General features: G+C 41.5%; 1 protein-coding gene across 1 annotated transcript; it reads right to left on the minus strand.

The window, feature by feature from the left end:
* Nucleotides 1–6,868: 6,868 nt before the first annotated feature.
* LOC128047082 (uncharacterized) lies at nt 6,869–11,341 on the minus strand (the record flags this gene model as incomplete). The annotated part of the gene is given in 5 exon segments (XM_052639279.1): nt 6,869–7,918; nt 8,006–8,106; nt 8,109–8,684; nt 8,687–10,927; nt 10,930–11,341. Coding segments are annotated over 5 exon segments (4,380 nt in total), but the record flags the coding sequence as incomplete, so codon positions are not given.
* Between the last annotated feature and the right edge of the window lie 9,772 nt (nt 11,342–21,113).

Consider the following 21,113-nt stretch of genomic DNA (forward strand, 5'->3'; position numbering starts at 1 on the left):
TTGAAAGATATTGAAACAATTAGCCCTGAGAGGATTAAGCAGGGAAAAGACTCCATTTTCTTTTCAGATATGTATATACATACTTTGTTTTGTAAATACAAGTGACAAGAAACCAGCTCCATATTGAAAATGACTTGCTCTATAATAAATCCAGATTATTGACTTATGTGTATTCAATAGCCTACCTAGAAGATTCTCAAACTACTATAATTTGTAATCACTGAAATTTACATGAAATTTTAGATGATAAAGAAAAGAAAATTTTAAAGGTATGATTCTCTTCCTTTCCATCAAAAATAAACTGAGTATTTGAATTCATCTCCTCTGTCCTCATATACTTTTTTATGAAGCCATATTAAATCAAAATAAGTATTTCTTGTAAAACAAGCCCTAATGAAATGTTCCTAGCTTGATTTTGCCTCTAGCAGAAAAATACTGAGGTAAATTTGTGCAAGATACAGTTTAATTGGACAATATTATTTTATCAAATATCTATTTTTATGATTGACTGATATCCAACACAAAAATCCCCAATTTGGGTCATGATGCAAAATTTCTTTAGGTATGACTGCCCCTCTCTAGCCAAAAAAAGAAAAGAAAAAGAATCTCTCACTAAAACAGAGCAAATGTCCTAAGGCCCTCTTGAGCTCAAAATATGTCTGAGCCACAAAGAAACAGTCACCTGACTTCACCTCCATAGTAAAGCGTAATCCTCAGCAATGGATCCAAATCTGCATAGCTCTGCAATACATCCAGACCCAAATGATCATGAAATTTTCCCAGCTGGTAAAACTACATCAGAGGTGAGGAAATAATTAAGATACACTCCACTTCATATATTGGGGCGCCCTGGTTGCTGAGGCAGTAAAGAATCTGCCTGCAATGTAAGAGACCTGGGTTCAATCACTGGGTCAGGAAGATCCCCTGGAGAAAGGAATGGCAACCCACTCCAGTATTCTTGCTTGTAAAATTCCATGGACAGAGGTACCTGGCGGGCTACCATCCATGCGGTCACAAAGAGTCAGACACAACTGAGCGACTAAAGCTTCGCTTTCTATTTCATATTAAGGAAGGGAGGCCTAGCAAGACAATGGAACTTCAGTCAAATTGTTTTTGCCTCTATATTATTAAAGCAACTTTTCAAGATGTCTTATTATAAGCAAATGTATTTTTTAAAGGATCTAAACAACTGTACAAATTCTACAGACACAAGGTTAACCGTAGTTTCTGCCTGTATAACATCTCTCCATATCTAGCATACAAGTTTTAGATTTTTGCACCAACCATAATACTATTCATTTGTAATTCTTATCATTGATAAATATGTTAAAAAAAATAATCTCGTTACCAGGTTGCAAGCAGATAAGGAAATAGAGGCCCAAGAAAATTAGATAACTAGTCTGAGGTACCAGGATCAGTAAAAGACAGGACAAGGACCTGAACACTAGTGCATGCAATTCCAGAAGCCTGTGCTATTTCTGCTGTGCTCAGCTTACAATGTTACTATCATTCTCAAATTCTTCAAGAGAGAACTTGAATAAAAACACAGAAGTTTAAAAAGTCAATGTTGTGACTGGGGTCTGCTTTAACCTATAGGCTTAGTTGTGCATACACTTGATAACACTAAGTGTTAGTCACTCAGTCGTGTTCAACTCTTTGCAACCCCATGGACTGTAGCCCACCAGGCTCCTCGGTCCATGGGATTTCCCAAGCAAGAATACTAGAGAGGGTTACCATTTCCTTCTCCAGGATAACATTAAATGTAGTTATAACTACAAGGCATATTTTAAAAGATATTTTATAATGAAACCAGCACTTCATTGGTTCCATCCAATATTCTCTTTCTTTCTAGTTTACTAATATCAGTTTATGACATGGAAATTTTTTTTTCTCTTTTTAAGAAATTACAAAGAAAATTTGGATATGTATTCCCAAAATGTATACATTATTTCTTAGAAGAGCAGTATCTTTTGTCTTCTCCCGTCATCCCACATTTATTGAACCTTTTTTATTTTGATAGTTCTTTGATTATATATTATTAAATATTAGGTGGCTAGAAGAAGAAGGGCCTAATGCCAAATCATACCCAGTTACCATGTAACTTGGCTTATATCTATTTTGAGTACATACAATTCTTTTCCACCCAGAGGAAAGCAATGAATGTAAGCCAAAGATAAAACAGAATCTAAATATTTTTTTAAAAATGAAAGTACTATCTAAAGATATTCTTAAAACTTCAGGTAGATCTCATTTTTCAAACCTGTAATATGTTTTCCATAATCTTTAGAAACGACTAACATGAAGAAAAACTAGGTAAAAGTGAGAACTGCATTCTAAAACAGTTATAAAGTTTTATTAATCTAAAAATACATTTTGATAAAACAAACTAGAACTTATTACCTAGTAAAAGGCACTCCAGAGAATTCCAAATGTATATATTACAATCTTACAAAAAAACCTACTTTAAAACTAGGACACAATACTATAAATTTTCAGAATATCTATCTACCTAATTTTTTAATTCCCATGTAAATTTCAGTCCTTTTCAGATATAAAGAAGTACTAAAATTTATAGCTATAACAATAAATAAAAATACAAGAAGTCAGATATATACACTAATAAAAGATTCATGGGGTCGCAAAGAGTCAGACACGACTGAGCGACTGGACTGAACTGAACTGGACTGAAAACAGGATAGAGTATCCAAACTTCCAGTCTCCAGAACTATGAGAAAATAAATTCATGTTTCTTTAAGCCATTTCAGTCTGTGGTATTTTGTTATGGCAGCCCCAGTATATTCACAATCATAGCATCACTATTCATAATAGCTAAGAGGTAAAACGACCCAAGTGTCCATTGACAGATGAATGGATAAATAAAATGTGGTGTATGTATGCAATGGAGTAGTATTCACTCTTAAAAACGAAGGAAATACTGACACATTACAATATGGATGAACTTCAGGACTTTATGCTTAGTAAAATAAGTCAGTCACAAAAGACAAATACTATATGTTTCCATTTAAATGAGATATCTAGAGAAGCCACATTCACAGAGATCAAAAGTAGAATGGGGAGCCTTGGGAGAAGGAAATGGAAAGTTGTTGTTTAGTGGGTACAGAGTTTTGATTTTACAAGATGAAAAAGTTCTAGTGATCTCTTGCCTAACTATGTGAATATACTGAATATCATTAAGCCACATACTTAGAAATGGTTAAGATGGTATTATGTTATGCATTTTTGCTACAATAATAAAAAATACAAGAAATCCACAGGATCCTTTTTAAGCATAAAGTTAACATCTACCTCAAAAGTGTTCCAGGAAAACCACATTGAAAAAGAGGGAAATCTCTATAAAAGACACCACTCCATGGTGAAATGGTCAGTGGTTTATCCTCCAGATAGAGGTGGCTCAGAGAGTAAAGAATCTGCATGCAATGCAGGAGACCTGGGTTCAATTTCTGGGATGGGAAGATTCCCTGGAGAAGGAAATGGCAAACCACTCCAGTATTCTTGCGTGGAAAATCCCATGGACAGAGAAGCCTGGCAGGCTAGAGTCCATGGGGTCAAAAAGAGTTGGACACGACTGAGCAACTAACACACTAACACACTAATGGATTATTCAGTCCCATTTTTATATAAGCTTAATATGTTGGTAAATGCTTCGTTGCCTTGGTCAGAGGTGGGAAGAGAGAGAATTTAGACAAAGGAAATAATGGTTCATTCAGCACTGAAGGCAGTAAATGTTGGCCTCTCTCTCTCCCTCTCTTTTTTTTCCCCTAAGATATTTAACAAAAGTGTGATGTCACGTTGATCTTACTGAGCTGAATAACTTAACATTTGAATTCAGACTCCATTTCAATGAGTGGCTTTTTTTCAGAACAAAGGCTTTTTTTACATATTTGTTACAAAGCACAGCAAGATATCAGGGAAAGAATATGTGGGAGCTAAAGAGAATGACAACCCAGAAAAATTAATAATATGGCAACATATGAATGAAACACACATAAACACTGGCTGCATTGGCTATAATACATTAATAATTTCTAGCTAATTTCCAAGGGACAATGAATCACATGTGATTTGCAAATACTGGTCTTTTGTTTCATAAAAACCAAATATGTTAATATCTGGCATGTGAATATGACTGTATAATTTTTCCTTAGTCTGAAGACAGTGCTGGTAGGTCAAGAGAAGACTGAAAACACAGGCAGATATACCCAATGGGGATGTGACCTTGAAAAGGAGGAAGAATAATGCACACTGATGCTTTCCTTTTTTTTTTTCAATTTTTTTTTAAGAGAAAAGCTATTACCATCACTTACAGAGTTCAAAGGACTCCACTGGATTTTTTGAAGACTTACTATTTGCTATGTCAGAGCAGGACCCAAATTCTAGCTGCTCACAGTCTGGCTCTCATAGTGTTACTGCTACCTAGGGAAGCAGATAGGAATGTACATAACTGTAAAACTAAACTGCTAGAAACCAGTCAGCTTAGCTCTTTAACAAACGTTAAGTTCTTTTTGGTAAATACTGGAAACTGTTATGCACCGAGCCCGTATCTCCAAACCAACCGAGAGAGTGAACAAGTCCACCGTGGTAATGCAAAGGCAAGAAGGGAATTTTTATTTCTAGCACGCTAGGGCTCAAGCCTCATCCGACGCAGCGGAATCAGATGAGAGCCTCGAACAAAGCAGTATGGCGGTTTATATACAGTCAGTTCTTTGTCTCAGTTACAGGGTACTTGGCGATACCTGATTGGACAGGCAGAATGAGCTCATGCAACGCCTTCCTTATGCTATTGCATATAGAAAATTTTCCTTATTTGATTAAGGAATGTTCTTCAAGAAAACAGGAAACATGACTCAGGTCCCCGGCGCTGTTATGCACCTCATTGAGCCGACCACCCTGCCTAACATTCCCCCCTGTTCTTAGATCATACAGAGGAATCCTCCTCTGGGTCCTGAGATACTGTTTGATATTGCTGCCGAAGCACGAACAGCTGTACTGTATTAATGCGCTCTTTTACAAAGGCTACAAGTCTATTGATAATACAAAGGCTGAATGTAAGCATTATTAGGATTATCAGGGGTCCTAGCAAGGTAGAGATTAAAGTAGTCAGCCAGGGGGATTGTTGAAACCAGGACTCAAACCATCCCTGTTGAGCCTCACGCTCTCGTTTACACTGGGCTAGCCCCTCTCACTTTGGCCATGGATTCCCTAACTATTCCAGTATGGTCTGCATAAAAACAACATTCTTCTCCTATGGCAGCACAAAGTCCCCCCTGTTGCAAAAATAGCAGATCTAGCCCTCTTCTATTTTGCAAAACTACTTCAGACAGGGAAGTTAAAGATTACTCTAAATGACTAATAGACTGTTCTATATGAGCGATGTCTTCATCTATGGCTGCTCTTAAAGAGTTAAATCCTTGACTTTGCATGGACAAAGCTGTTATTCCAGTTCCGGCCCCGGCTATTCCCAGACCGAACATAGTTGCTATGGTTATGGCAGTAATGGGCTCTCTCTTAACTTTATAAGCTCTTTCTTGTTGATTAAGAGTCAATTTGTGGGCCCAATAATCATATACAGCTTCTTCTGGTCGATACAGTATCTTCGGTATCACAGCCACCATAACACAAAATTCTTTTTTAGGATCAAAAATGGAGCTATGTACACAGGGAGTCAACCCAGTGTGAGAGCACACCCACCATCCTCCCATATGTGGAACTGACCACCTGGCTACCGGCAAACTCATGAGTTCAACGGTAAGGGCACACAATGAGGATCTATCTGGTGGCACTTTGCCCATACATAGTCCCTTTCCCCACACTTCTCTCATTGTAAGGCCTACTTTTCATTCTCCCCATCGACATTGGGGAGGATCGGTGCTGTTGGCCAGGTCGTAAGAGGCGTTGAGGCCTACTGCCTCGTAATGAGGGGGAATTAAGTTGTAACATAACCAACAAGATTTAGTTGCCTCAGGATGGGTTTGATTTAAGGTAGCATAAGCTGCCTTTACTAATTTCCATAGTGGATCTGTTTGTCCAAGTTTAGCAAGGGGGCCCGTCTCTGGATCTTTTGTTGGTCCTTGGGATGTAGGTAGGGAGGTTGTCGGGTAGAGAGTTGCATGGACCTGTTCAACGGGGTTTGGACCAATACTATACATTTGTACCGGTTCTAAAACTTGACTCACAACAATGATCCCGTTATAAGTAGTCAGGTCATTTCTGGTCTGAAGTCCCCATGATATCCCGTTGACCCAGGCCTTCTCTTTTTTTGCTTTGTCAATGTTAAACCTTATTTTTACCTGGGCAAAGTTATGATCCTTTTCCCAATCAGAGTACGGAGGTACGGGTCCTACAAATGAGAAGTTAAGCAAGTCCCGATTTCCTATATCCCATCGTCTATACCCTGGAGTCTCCGACCCATCATTAGAAGTTACGCAGCCCCAAGATTTACAATAAGAGTCCTGTATCCCCCTACAGATCTTCCAGTTGTGCCTGGGTGCACCTGGATATGCCCAGAATGCATGATTCCGGAGGTAGCCCCTTTTCCAAGGTACATTTACCACCGGCTTAAGGTCAAAGTATAAGTCTGGCCACCAAGTATTTCGTGGATATATTGCGGTGGTGGAGTTAAGCATCTCACGTGTTAGTCCATTTTGCAGTTTCCAGGTGATTTTGACGGGTTGGTGTGGGTTCACGCTGGCAGCTTTGGAGCAGAGTAACATGATCATCCATAAGATGGTCCAGACGAGTTGCCTTGGTCCTGTCGATGACGCCAGAGCTTCAGCCTCAGGGGGTTGGACGGGTGCAGAGACGCTTCCCATTCTTTTTTAGCGTCTTCCTGCTCTGCTGAAGTAGCTGGGCGTACGTGGTTGCAGTGCACCCAAGGCCCGATACCGTCGACCTTTAGGGCAGTTGGGGTGGTAAGAAGAACAACATAAGGACCCTTCCATTTAGGTTCTAGGGCCTTGGTGTGGTGCCTTTTGAGCCACACCCAATCTCCGGGGCCGATGTTATGTGAGGGGATAGTCCCCTTGTTTTGACCCTCATGTATTTCCCGGAGCAGTTTCCAGACGCAAGAATGCACTTTGCCCAAAGCCATCAAAGCCTCCTGGAATTGTCCCAAAGTAGGAGGTGGAAGTTTCTTTCCTTCAAATATTGGACATACAGGGGGAGGTCGCCCATACAGAATTTCAAATGGGGTCAGATTAAGCTGATAAGGAGTATTACGTGCGCGAAAGAGGGCAAAGGGAAGGAGAGTCACCCAGTCCCCGCCAGTCTCTATAGCCAATTTAGTTAAAGTTTCTTTTAGGGTCTGATTCATTCTTTCAACTTGCCCCGAGCTCTGTGGGCTGTATTCACAATGTAATTTCCATTTGGTCCCTAGAGCCCAGGCAAGGTTCTGAACTATTTGGCTCACAAAAGCAGGTCCATTATCAGAGCCAATAGTCACCAGCAGGCCAAACCTGGGAACTATTTCTTCTAAAATCTTTTTAGCCACTACCATTGCAGTTTCTCCCTTAGTAGGAAAAGCCTCCACCCACCCTGAGAAGGTATCTACCAACACTATCAAGTACCGGTAACCATACTTGCCTGGCCTTACCTCGGTGAAATCTATTTCCCAGTGCTGCCCTGGCCCTTCTCCCCGATACCTCAGTCCTGCGTGTTGCCTCTTTCCTGGCCTCATCTGTTGACATGCCTTACAAGCATGTACTATGTTCTTCACAGTTGTTTGGTGCCGGGGGAATTGCAGGCGCGCAGTTTGAAAAAGCATCAGAGTCTTTTTCTCTCCCAGATGAGTAGACGAGTGTAGATGCTCACACAGTTGCCGTCCCAACTGAGCAGGGAGTATCAAGTAACCATCGGAGTCTCGGTACCATCCATCCTCTTCTTCTTGGAGGTTGGGACGTTCCTGGATCCAGGCAAGGTCTGTGGATGAATACTCAGGGGTTGGGGGCAAAGTTCCCATACCTGGGGGTGGAAGTCCGATCGCCAACACCGGAGCGATGAAATCTTCATTAGCCGCTTTTTGAGCTGCCAGATCTGCGGCATGATTTCCTCGTGCCGTGGGACTGTCCCCTTTTTGATGTCCAGGTACAGTACTATTGACACAGCCCGAGGCAACTGCACAGCCTCCAGAAGTGGACGGATTTCTGGCAAGTTTTTAATCTCTTTTCCTTCAGCTGTCAAAAACCCCCGTTCCCGATATATCAGGCCCTGGATGTGTACCGTGCCAAAAGCATAGCGACTGTCAGTAAAAATAGTTATTCTTTTTCCTTTAGCTCTCTCTAATGCTTGAATCAGGGCAATTAACTCTGCTCTTTGTGCTGAGGTGTCTGGGGAAAGAGTCTCCGCCCATATCGTCCGTCCAGAATCATCTACCATTGCGGCCCCCGCCTGTCTCTGTCCATCTTTTACATAACTGCTTCCATCTGTAAACCATATTAGCTCACTGTTATCCAGTGGCGTATCTGTTAAGTCCTTCCATATTGCCATTACCCCGGCCAGTATCTCATCGCAATCGTGGAGGGGGCTATCCCCCTCCGGATTGGGCAAAAGAGTAGCCGGGTTTAGAGTGCAGGGCGTTTGAAAATGAATCCGTGAGGTGTCAAGTAGCAGGGCCTGGTAGTATGTCAAGCGGGCATTGGAAATCCATTTACCCGGGGGTTGTTTCAGAACTCTATAGCATGAGGAGTGTAGACCAAGAGTCTCTGTCCATAAGTCAGCTTATCAGCATCATGGACCAGGAGCGCGGTGGCCATGATGATTCGGAGGCAAGGTGGCCATCCAGCTGCCACTGGGTCCAATTTCTTGGAAAGGTAAGCTATGGGATGCTTCCAAGGTCCCCACTTCTGTGTTAGTACCCCTTTTCCTATCCCTCACCTTTCATCTATAAATAATTGGAAAGGCTTAGATGGGTCAGGAAGGGCAAGGGCAGGAGCTTCCAGCAAGGCAATCCTGAGCTCCTGAAAGGCCGTTTTCATTGACTCGGTCCATTTCCAGTCTTTGTTTTCTTTGGTCCCTTCATAGAGGGGCCTGGCCTTTTCTGCAAACCCCAAGATCCATAATCAGCAATATCCCACAGTTCCCAGAAATTCTCTCACTTGTCTAGGGTTGGCTGGCTCAGGGATCTGGAGGATGGTTTCTTTCATAGCCTGTGTTAGCCACCTCTGTCCCTGTTTTATCTTATAACCGAGGTATGTAACCTCTTGCTTGGCAATCTGGGCCTTTTTGGCACCAGCCCTGTAACCTAAAGTCCCCAAGGTTTGGAGAAGGTCACCTGTTGCCTCTTGGCACTCTTTTTCCGTAGTCGCTGCCAGCATAAGGTCATCAACATATTGTAATAAAACAATGGTAGGGTGTTCAACCCGATACTCATGGAGGTCTTCCTCCAAGGCCTCGTTAAACAATGTGGGTGAGTTTTTGAAACCCTGTGGTAAGTGAATCCACGTCAGCTGCACAGGAGTCTGAACACCGTCTTCCTGCCATTCGAAGGCGAAGATCTCTTGGCTTGCAAGGGCAAGAGGCAGACTGAAAAAGGCATCTTTTAAATCTAAAACAGTATACCAAACGTAGCTTGGTGGCAAGCTGCTTAGCAATGTATAAGGGTTAGGAACCATAGGATGAATGTCACTCACCCATTTGTTGACTTCTCGCAGGTCTTGAACCGGTCTAAAATCCGTTCCCCCAGGCTTCTTTATGGGAAGCAGGGGAGTGTTCCATGGGGACCGGCACTTTCTCAAGACCCCAGCGTCTATGAGGCATTGTATGTGAGGAGTAATTCCTTGCCGAGCCTCTTGGCTCATGGGATACTGCTGCACTCTCACCGGTGTGGCACTGGCTTTCAGTTCCACAATAATAGGGGGCCTCTGTTTGGCCAGTCCCATTCCTGCTGTTTCAGCCCAGGCCTGGGGGTATCTCCGAACCCATGGCTGTACTTCGGGACTTATTGTCACTGGCGCCTCTGGCAAGTACAGTCTGTATTCATCCTTTAATGCCAGAGACAAGACCTGAAGAGGATGCCCGGTCCCATCTAAAACTGACACTTGCCCGTGGTTGAAATGAATCTGGGCATTTACTTTAGACAGTAAATCTCTTCCCAGCAAGGGCGCTGGACACTCAGGTACCAGAAAGGAATGGGTCACTTGGTGGGTCCCCAAGTTCACATGCCGTTTTGTAGTCCATCCATATCGCTTAGTCCCGGTTGCTCCCTGCACCCAGCTACTTTTCTTAGACATGGGTCCATCTCTTTGGTTTAAGACTGAGTATTGAGCTCCCATATCCACCATGAAGCCAACCGGTTTCCCCTCCACATTTATAGTTACCCAGGACTCGGGGAGGGGTGTTGAGCCCTGACCCCCCTAGTCACTATCCTCACCCGCGTAGAGGATATGACAGTCAGGAGAGCGAGTCTCGTTCTTGGGATTTGGGGGCCCCTCTTTTAGGTTTTTCTTGGGGCATTTATTTTTCCAATGTCCAATCTCCTTACAAAACGCACATTGGTTTTTTTCAAGCTTGCACCTTGCAGGTTTTTCCTTAGTCTTTGAGTCTAGCTTTTTCCCTTTTTGGAACCCATTTTTGTTTTCAATTCCAGCGAAAAATATCTGAGCCAGCTCTTTTTGGTTCTTACGGTTTTCTTCAGCTCTAAATTCTCTTTCTTCCCTTCTAATGCGGTCCTCTCTCTCCTCTGGGGTCTCTCTATGATTGAAAACTCTCTCTGCTGCCCTCACTAGATCTTGCAGGGACTGGTCACCCAGCCTCTCTATCTTTTGTAACTTTCTCCTAATATCAGGGGCTGCCTGATTCACAAATGCTAGCATAACTGCTGCTCGAGACTCATCTGCCTGTGGGTCCATAGGAGTATACTATCTAAAAGCTTCCATTATCCTTTCAAGGAAGGCTGCCGGGCTCTCATTTGCTCTTGCCTCACTGAATTTACCTTGGCCAAATTAGTTGGCTTTCTGGCGGCCACTATAAGGCCAGCCATGAGAGTCTGACGGTACACTCGGAGACGCTCCCTACCTTCAGCGCGTTGGAAGTCCCAGTTGGGTCGCACCAAGGGGAACCCCTCTTCAATGAGGTGAGGCTGTATTGTGGGCCTCCCATCCACCCCTGGCACATTTTTCCAGGCTTCTGACAGGATCCATTCGCGCTCTTCTGTAGTAAAAAGTACCTGTAACAGTTGCTGACAATCATCCCAAGTGGGATTGTGAGTAAAGAGGATAGATTCTAAAAGATCAATAAGACCCTGTGGTTTCTCAGAGAAAGAGGGAGTTTGAGTCTTCCAATTGTACAAATCACTAGTGGCAAAGGGCCAATACTGATATGTCCGTTCCCCACCCTCTCTGGCTGGCCCCGCCCGGACGAGAAATGCGTGAACAGTGGAGGAGGGAATTTCCGGGCCTTCTTCTTCCGCTGCGCTGGCCATTTCCCTTGCTCTTCCCCGAGTTCCCTGGGCGGGGCCCCCTTCTCTAGGAGGACCCGAGGGCTCGGCCCTCCTCCGGGCTTCTCCCGATGAAACTTGTGGAACCTGTAGAAGCAAGGGCGGATGTGGATCCGCGTACGGGGGTGGGAACAACTCGGTTTCCAGGTCAATCAGATTAGGATACAGAGAAGAAGATTCCTGGAACACTGGCTTAGGTCATTTTTCGTCCTGTTTTTCTTCTTTTTCTTCAGAAGCTTTCATGACTAGCACCTGTGGGTTTAGCAAGGTTAGAGTTGGGGAAGAGGGACGGGGAGGTTTAGGAGGTTTAGAAGGAGCGAGAACAAAGGGTTTAAGCCATTCCGGCGGGTTTCTCACTAGATCCTGCCAGACCAGAATGTCGGGAGTCTGGTCTGGGTGCCCGGCAGGACTAGGGGTAAGCACCCTCTCTTTAACTGCCTGGATAGTTTGGGGATTGAAGGTTCCCTCTTGTGGCTATCCGACGTCAAAGGTGGGCCACTCAGCGGAACAGAAAGTCACCAGTTTGCTCTTCTTTACCAGTAACAAAAGATTCTGAGCTCTAGACTTAAAATCAGAAAAATGGTCACTCATCAGAGACAGCGGAGTAGAAGTAGATTGCCCCATGGGTACAGAGAACACGGACAATGACAACAAGACTCACACAGACAGTGCCGGCACACAGAGTCACAAAAATGACACAACAAACAGATTCCAACTCTCAATATTACTTTCAGTCTCCTTTATAGCACTAGAGACCCCTTCTCTACTTGCAAGTGAATTACCGTCAGGACGTCCTCAGTGCCAGCTGCCCTCCCGGTTTGCTACCGGGAACCCAGCCTTACGCTGGGCTTGCCTCTTCACCTTACACCTAGATGCCTCCCCAGTACGATACTGGGCCCCGGACTTAATCTAGGCCTCTGCACTGCTAGCACCGGGGCTCAGAGCTCTCAACTCCTAACGAGATTATTCCCTTCTACCAGGAGAGTTGTCCTCCCCGGTAGGCCGGAGATCCCGGATGAGCCCCCAAATGTTATGCACCGAGCCCGTATCTCCAAACCAACCGAGAGAGTGAACAAGTCCACCGTGGTAATGCAAAGGCAAGAAGGGAATTTTTATTTCTAGCGCGCTAGGGCTCAAGCCTCATCTGACGCAGCGGAATCAGACGAGAGCCTCGAACAAAGCAGTATGGCGGTTTATATACAGTCAGTTCTTTGTCTCAGTTACAGGGTACTTGGCAATACCTGATTGGACAGGCAGAATGAGCTCATGCAACGCCTTCCTTATGCTATCGCATATAGAAAATTTTCCTTATTTGGTTAAGGAATGTTCTTCAAGAAAACAGGAGACATGACTCAGGTCCCCGGCGCTGTTATGCACCTCATTGAGCTGACCACCCTGCCTAACAGAAACCTCTCATATTTAAAGGTGGAAGGGGTGGCAGGAGTCCCGGCCTCATCCCTCACTTCCAAAGGGTCTTTTCCAATAAAAGATATCCCAGACCACTTTTTGCCAAATGCAAAGCCATTTATTAGAAAGCAGCTGTGACCAATCTGAAGCTGCAGAGTTCTTCTCTCTGATCTAAAAAACAGCCAGCAGCCCCTTCTTTGGAATGCCTACTCCAAAGAGGACCTAAAGTCAGATCCTGTAGTCTGATCCCCATCTGCTAGGGCAAGGAGGTCTGCAGGTCCACCACAGCACAAACCTGGAGTTCTGCTCCATTGACACATAATTCTGGGCTAGAGGGTGTCTTCTCTTATATACTAGTATTTGTTCAGGCCAAGGTAATGAATCCTGTATCACCCTTCCAACCAACCCTATAACGTAAATATCATTCATTTCAATTTCACCAAAAACATTTTATTAATTAGCTAATCCTAAGGCATTTATTTTGAATAAGGAACTCATCTACTAATTAACTTTCTCTAAGTTGCTGACTATGGGGCTTCCCAGGTGGCTCGGTGGTAAAAGAATCCACCTGCAAATTCAGGAGATACAGGAGATGCAGGTTCAATCCCCAGGTTAGGAAGAACTCCTGAAGGAGGGCATGGCAACCTACTCCAGCAATCTTGCTTGGAGAATCTCACAGACACAGGAGCCTGGCGGGCTAGAGTCCATAGGGTAACAAAGAGTCGGACACAACTAAAGCGAGTGAGTACGCCCGCACAAGGTGTTGACTACAGGCAACGTGTACTTATCATGTAGTACAGTATTTGGCAAGAATTACCCCACAGACAGTACAACCAGAAGATGAAGCATTGGAGCTGGAACTTGAATCCAGGCTAAACTGAAGACTTTCTAATTGCTAAGTCCTCCAGTTTTTGCCGGGGGCCAGCGTGAGGAACTCCGCCCATGGCAAAGGTCATGAGGAAGGAGGCTTGGCATACGCAAAGGCGTGATCAAGCCTCAGGAAACCCCCTGTTCCCGAGCATCTAACCCCAAAACCAGAGTCTGTTTTATGCTCTCACCTACACCTCTGACTTTACAGGGGGAGAGCCCCCATAACCGTTTCTCTCGGAGAAGGAGTAAACGTGCAGCACCAAGGCAATAAAAATTCTTGGGCGCGACAAGAGTGTTTCAGCTTACGGACTGCTCTGAAGGTTATCTAGCCTGCCTGTATAGGTTCGTCCGGCCACATGTGATTATTTATAGCCTCCCAATCTGAGAGGCACGAGATGTTTTAGACTTACTAAAGGCAAATTCTTTTGGGGAGTTAGAAATTATTAATATAATGGGTTGGTTAGGAATTATATTGGTGAAGGGTTTTTCATTTGTTGTGTCAATAATTGCTGCTAATTCCCTGCTCTGGGTGGGACAAGGATGTCTCAGGTCAAACCTCTCTGCTGACAGACTAGCTTGTGTGACAGGATTATCCATACTCCTGCCACTACCCACATGATTGTTTACTACCTCTCAACCATAAACAGCACAGAGAGTTTTGGAGTATTTTGAGAGTCTTAATTAGCATAGGGCTTTTCTCATTGTTGAGCCAATGATTGCCACCAGGCCTCCATATCCTTAGGCACCTGGGAATATATTAATCAATGTATTTGGACTATAGAAAAGGAAATATAGTAGTTTTTGATGTTAGTGATACTAGACTTTTTGAGTTAATGGATTTTCTCTTTTGTAATAGATCACTGTACTTTGTTATAAATCACTGTGTCCTTGCTATGTAAAAATGTAACTTTATCATATCTTAAGACTAAATAGATCTTAAGGGGAACATTGGTGAAAGGATTTTCATTTGTTGGGCTGATGTTTGCTGCTAAATCTCCATGTTCCCTACCCTTATAATGAATATAACTAACATATAGAAGAAATAGGTATTAACCTTTAAGCATATAGGAGAAATAAGTATTAACCTTTAAGACTAATCATGTTAACCTTGGGTTAAATAAATTCCTTTCTTGATTGTAACTCACTACACCCTCACCCTATAGGAATGCAACTTTATTTGGAGGGTGGTTCCTGGTTTAAGAAAAAACACCCTTGGAAGAAATAAGTTTTTTGGTTATCAGAAAGAAAGGATCATAAAATGTCAGCAGGTCTCACTCATGGCCAGAAGATGATGTACCTTTTTTATACATTTATGTGAAGCACCTGATTTTGATAAAGGTCAGGACTGCTGACTCCCGCGTGACTCTGTATTCATCCCCATGTGTAACAAAAGGTATATAAGCAAATCCAAAAATGAAGAAATCGGATCAGTTTCCGGAAAGACTGATTCCCCCATGTCGCTTCTTTTTTGCTCCTGTTTTTCTGGCTGAATTCCCATCTGGAGCATGGATGCTATTCCACGTAATCCAAGTTATTCAGCCTCTTTTTCTCCACTAATCTTCCTACTACACTATCCATTTCTAATCTCTCTATATCTGTGATTAAATATGTATTCTTCCAAAGACGCCAACTCCGTCCCCACCTTCAAATCACCCTGGATCCACCGGGGCTGGACCCCGGCAAGTTTTAAGATATATAAGGAAAGAAAAGGAGAAAAGAGTAGAAAAATAAAGAAGAGAGAAAAGAAAAAAGAAAAACATGATTTTCTTTTCTCCATGGTTTTAGCATCTAATCATGAAATGACAAACAGGATGGTTGTTTTATTTTGTGTAAGTGGGTAGCGAAGAAAATATTTCAAGCTAACAATAAATGATTTCTACAGAAGCTTTTATGTGACTTATTTTCAAATAACCTATATATATTTGACAATTAAACAAGAATAACTGAAAATTTTAGGAAAACATTTTCTTTTCTTCTTACCTTCCTTCCTACCTTCCATTTTCAGTTAGAAAACTGCATATGGCCATAAACACAGACACACAAGTAAAAGCTGAAACTAAAGAGCAAAAGAATTTCTAATTGATCTGAAGGAATCTGGTCTGTGACTCTTGTAGATAGGAATGTTTTTTAATAATAGACTGTTTCTCTTGTACACAGTGCCTAGGTCTAACACTATCTCATCTCACCTGAAACAGTCTCCAAAATTTAAAAGAAATCCTTTGGTAGACAAGATATCAAGACTCAAATCATAACATAATTAGGCAAATAAACTGATGCAAAAGTGGTATTTCTAGGAAGAAGGTACTACTGCCCCCAGCCCCACAGGCCACCACAAGATTGGTGACACCAGCAGAGGGCCCCTCACCACCCTGACACAATGTACAGGATTTCTAGGGGACGTACATGCTTGGGCCCCAGGCGGGAGTCATCGAACTAAAAAATATCAAGTGATCTCTTGTCCTCCACGTGAGGTCTTGGGAACACTGACAAGAAATAACTTCATTTTTCGTCACTGTCTAACCTTAACTTTCTTAAATGTGAACACCTCCCAGAAAACTGGGTTGCTATTTTTTCCCTCAGATGAGCTGTATAAATCCCAAATTGATAACATTTCAGCACCAGCAAAGAGGGTGATATTAATGAAACCTGTATACAGGTCAGGAAGCAACAGTTAGAACTGGACACGGTACAACAGACTGGTTCCAAATAGGAAAAAGAGTACGTCAAGGCTGAAGTATTTAACTTATACACAGAGTACCTCATGAGAAACGCTGGGCTGGAAGAAGCACAAGCTGGAATCAAGATTGCCGGGAGAAATATCAATAATTTCAGATATGCAGATCACGCCACCCTTATGGCAGAAAGTGAAGAGGAACTAAAAAGCCTCTTGATGAAAGTGAAAGTGGAGAGTGAAAAAGTTGGCTTAAAGCTCAACATTCAGAAAACAAAGATCATGGCATCTGGTCCCATCACTTCATGGGAAATAGATGGGGAAACAGTTTCAGACTTTATTTTTTGGGGCTCCAAAATCACTGCAGATGGTGACTGCAGCCATGAAATTAAAAGACACTCACTCCTTGGAAGAAAAGTTATGATCAACCTAGATAGCATGTTCAAAAGTAGAGACATTACTTTGCCAACAAAGATCCGTCTAGTCAAGGCTATGGTTTTTCCTGTGGTCATGTATGGATGTGAGAGTTGGACTGTGAAGAAGGCTGTGCGCCGAAGAATTGATGCTTTTGAACTGTGGTTTTGGAGAAGACTCTTGAGAGTCCCTTGGACTGCAAGGAGATCCAACCAGTCCATTCTGAAGGAGATCAGCCCTGGGATTTCTTCGGAAGGAATGATGCTAAAGCTGAAACTCCAGTACTTTGGCCACCTCATGTGAAGAGTTGACTCATTGGAAAAGACTTTGATGCTGGGAGGGATTGGGGGCAGGAGGAGAAGGGGACGACAGAGGATGAGATGGCTGGATGGCATCACCAACTCGATGGACATGAGTCTGAGTGAACTCCGGGAGTTGGTGATGGACAGGGAGGCCTGGCGTGCTGCGATTCATGGAGTCGCAAAGAGTCGGACACGACTGAGTGACTGAACTGAACTGAACTGAACTGAAGGAACAGACAATTTCCTATTGGAGGCAAAACCCAGAACTTGGTGAAACATTATAGGCTGTCATCCTATGTTTGATAAATTTTTATGTTGTGTCTGCTTTGGTACAAGATAAATTCTTGGTACTCAAAACAATGATAAGTTAGAACAGTAACAATGAGAAACCGCAAGCCAGATCTGATATTAAGGGAGATCTGATCACCTCCCCAACCAAAATATAGACAATGCTTTAAAAATGTAAGGAAAAAAATACAGGAATAGAATGCTACCATAGCTAAAACTCTGCCTGTAAAATATAGAAACAGCTTTTTTCAAGTCAGGAGATGGAACTATCTGCTTTAAAACCTAGGTGACAAGCAGATGGAATTATAATGTTCCTTTTAACCCCCAACTAGCTGACTCATTGTAGTGGGGTATGGTAATATCAGTTTATAACAGAGCCACCTACTAACAAAGAAGTTAGAAAGGAATGCTGATTTTGTAGGAAGGTAATTTACAGATATAAGAGGCTTGGTCTAAAATTTCATTTCTACCATTGTCAGATACTCTGAACTACTCTCTGCATAAATCAACTGAAATGACAAACATAGATGTACAGTTTTAATTTTTAAATGTACTACTGAGATAAAAACTAAGGAGCAAAAGGATTTGTGGAGCCCCCATACAGCTGTCCAGGAATCCTGGGAGACAAGTCAGATAGTTTTTCTTTCTGAGAATTTCTGCCCAAACCTGGACACCCGAGTTTTCTCTAAAGACTAACAAGCATGTGATGCACAGATGTTAATTGCTTAAAGGAGGAAATCCAACAAGGTTTCCATATCAGTAGTATAAAGGTGAAAAAGAATTAAAACCTGTTGCCCATAATGAGGTACCAAAGAAATTCACTTGTCTTAAGCCAGGACATAGATGAAGATAAGGTAGGAGGTGTCGGAAGGAGAGGTGGATCTCTCCTGAAAATTCAGAACCACAAAGTAACCCTGGTGGTTCTAAAGCTGAATTTATAACACCTCTGTTGTCTGAAAAATCTTAGGTAGAGAATAAAATTTAAATAGTTTATTAAATACCAATTTGTCTGAAAGAAGTAAGCAAAAGTCTAAGGAGAGGACTGGTGAACTGAAAGAAATATCTAAAGAAACTATCCAAAATGTAGAGAAAGAAAACTATGGTACATAAAATGAGAAGTTAAGATGACATATGTCTAAGGGTTTCAAAGTAAATAAGAGAAGAAACTAGGATGAATCACATAAAATAAACAAATGAAATAGATGCCAAGAATTTTCCAGAAATGTTGAATAACATCATGAGAATGACAAGTAGCAACTATGAATTCAAAAAAAGTGTTAGTTGCTCAGTCATGTCTGACTTTTTGAGATCCAATGGACTGTAGCCCACCAGGCTCCTCTGTCCTGAAATTCTCCAGGTAAGAATACTGAAATGGGTAGCCATTCCCTTCTCTAGGGGATCTTCCCAACCCAGGACTGAACCCTGGTCTCCCACATTGCAGGCAGATTCTTCACTGTCTAAGCCAGCAGGGAGGTACAATTCTAAAATCTGTTAAATTTAATAAATAAAAATTTAAAACTTCAGTATGGGCAAAAAAATTTAGCCAAATGAAAAACTAACAATAGAGTATCAAGAAAGGCATTAGGGAGAAACAAAAGCAGAGGCAAATAGGCAGCCCATAATAAAATGATACAACCAATCAAAAGATATCAGTGATCATTCATTATAAGCAAAAAGTAATGCTCCATTAAAAACAAAATTCAACATACTAAATCTAAAAAAGTTTAATCCATATATCATAAAGAAATAAAATATGGAGAGCTAAAAGAATGGAACAGGTATAACAGGCAAATATCAAGCAAAAGAAAGCTGGAGAAACTGTATTAAAACCAGATAAAGTAAATATAATTATCTTTAATAATAAAGGCAAAAATATTATTAAAGATAAATATGGTCACTATAAAACTATATTGAACTTGAAAGTAAAGTATAATAATTTCTAATTTATATGCAGCTAGTGGAATAACTTAATTTTTTTAATAACATAAGTGTGAGAAGAAATTAACAAATTATCCACTAGATGAATTTTATATATCTCTCTCAGTAAACAGTAGATTAAACAGACAAAAAATTAGAAAATATAGAGAGATTTGAAAACAAAGTTGATCTAATAGATCATATTGAACATTTCACCCCAAATGTGGAAATATATATCTTCTTCACTGAGTTTATATAAAATACATCTGAAGCTTCCTAACAAAGATTGACATCATAAAAATCATATTCTCTAGCAAAATACAACAGAAATGAACTTCAAAATGAAAAACACTACATGTTGTGATATTTTAAAATGCACTTCCAGATGATTTACTAATAAAATAAAGACTAATAAAACATCATAAAATACTTAGCACAAAAAATAATCAAAAAAAATCTATCTAAAAGTAAGACATGTGAGAGCCTCCTGCTTCTGGGAAGATAGAGTACATGTGTGTGCATGAGCGCTCAGTCACTCAAGCCATATCCAACTCTGCAACCTTGTGGATTGCAGCCCACCAGGCTTCTCTGTGCATGGGTTTTCCAGGCAAGAATACTTCTCCAGAAGATCGTCCCAATCCAGGAATTGAACGTGCCATCTCCTGCTTGGCAGGTTGAATGGCATCACTAATATAATGGACATGTACTTGGGCAAACTCAGGAGATGGTGAAGGGAAGCCTGGCATTCTGCAGTCCATGGGATCACAAAGAGTTGGACATGACTTGGCAACTGAACAATAACAACAACATGATAAAAACTCTCAAGAAACTAGGAATAGGATGGAACTTCTTTCACTTGATATAGAACAAGGATCAGATACCATGCTAAATGCTTTACCATTATTATTCTATTAGAAACACACAGCAATTCTATGAAGGAGATAATGTTATGCTCTTCATTTTGTTAGCTGAAGGAGCCAAGTTTTAGAGAGGTTAAGTAACTTACCCAAAATTACATTTTTAGAAAGTGGTCACTGATTCAAACCCAGACTTGTCTGCCTCCCAAGCTTAAACTGTTAATAAGCTCTGCTTTTATGGATTTCACATTCTTCACATGGGAAAATCCAAGAATTTTAAATAGATGATATGCAATATTAATTCCTGCTCTAATGATGTAATAATTTCAAGATATCTCTCAATAACATTTCTCTAAGTGATCCAATCATTTCATACATCTGATTACTCTAATACTGGAGTCCTCTGCTATTGGACTTCAGGGTTAGGGTATGGGAGAAGGAACACATCTTCAAAAACATATCTTGAAAACACTATTCCACGTATTTCACACATTAAGTTATTCAGTCTGCACAGTAGCTCTTTGAAGTGAGTACTTTTGTTTTTCCCCAATTTATACTGGAGGTAACTGATGCACAGGGAGAATTAAGTAATCAGCTCAAGGTCATACAGCTAGTAAGTGGCACAGCTGGATTTTGAACCTAGGCATTTTGGCTTCAGAGTTTATTCATTTAAGAGCACACTTAATCTCTGTGCTCTTCATCTCAATCAAGAACATGTATCATTAAGATAAATAAACTAAAACTTAACATGTTCCTCCTCCCATAATAAGACTTGAAAGTAATAAGACCTAAATGAATAATTAACATTTTTCACATGTGAGTTCAATTTCATTAGGACTAACTTTTTTATGTATTATTATTATTATTATTATTATTGGTTTACAGGGACTTCAGTAGGATTATTCTGGGTCTTAGCATCTTTATTTTATTATGTAAAC

Source organism: Budorcas taxicolor, chromosome 4, assembly GCF_023091745.1.
Source record: "Budorcas taxicolor isolate Tak-1 chromosome 4, Takin1.1, whole genome shotgun sequence".
In the NCBI taxonomy this organism is placed as follows: Eukaryota; Metazoa; Chordata; class Mammalia; order Artiodactyla; family Bovidae; genus Budorcas; species Budorcas taxicolor.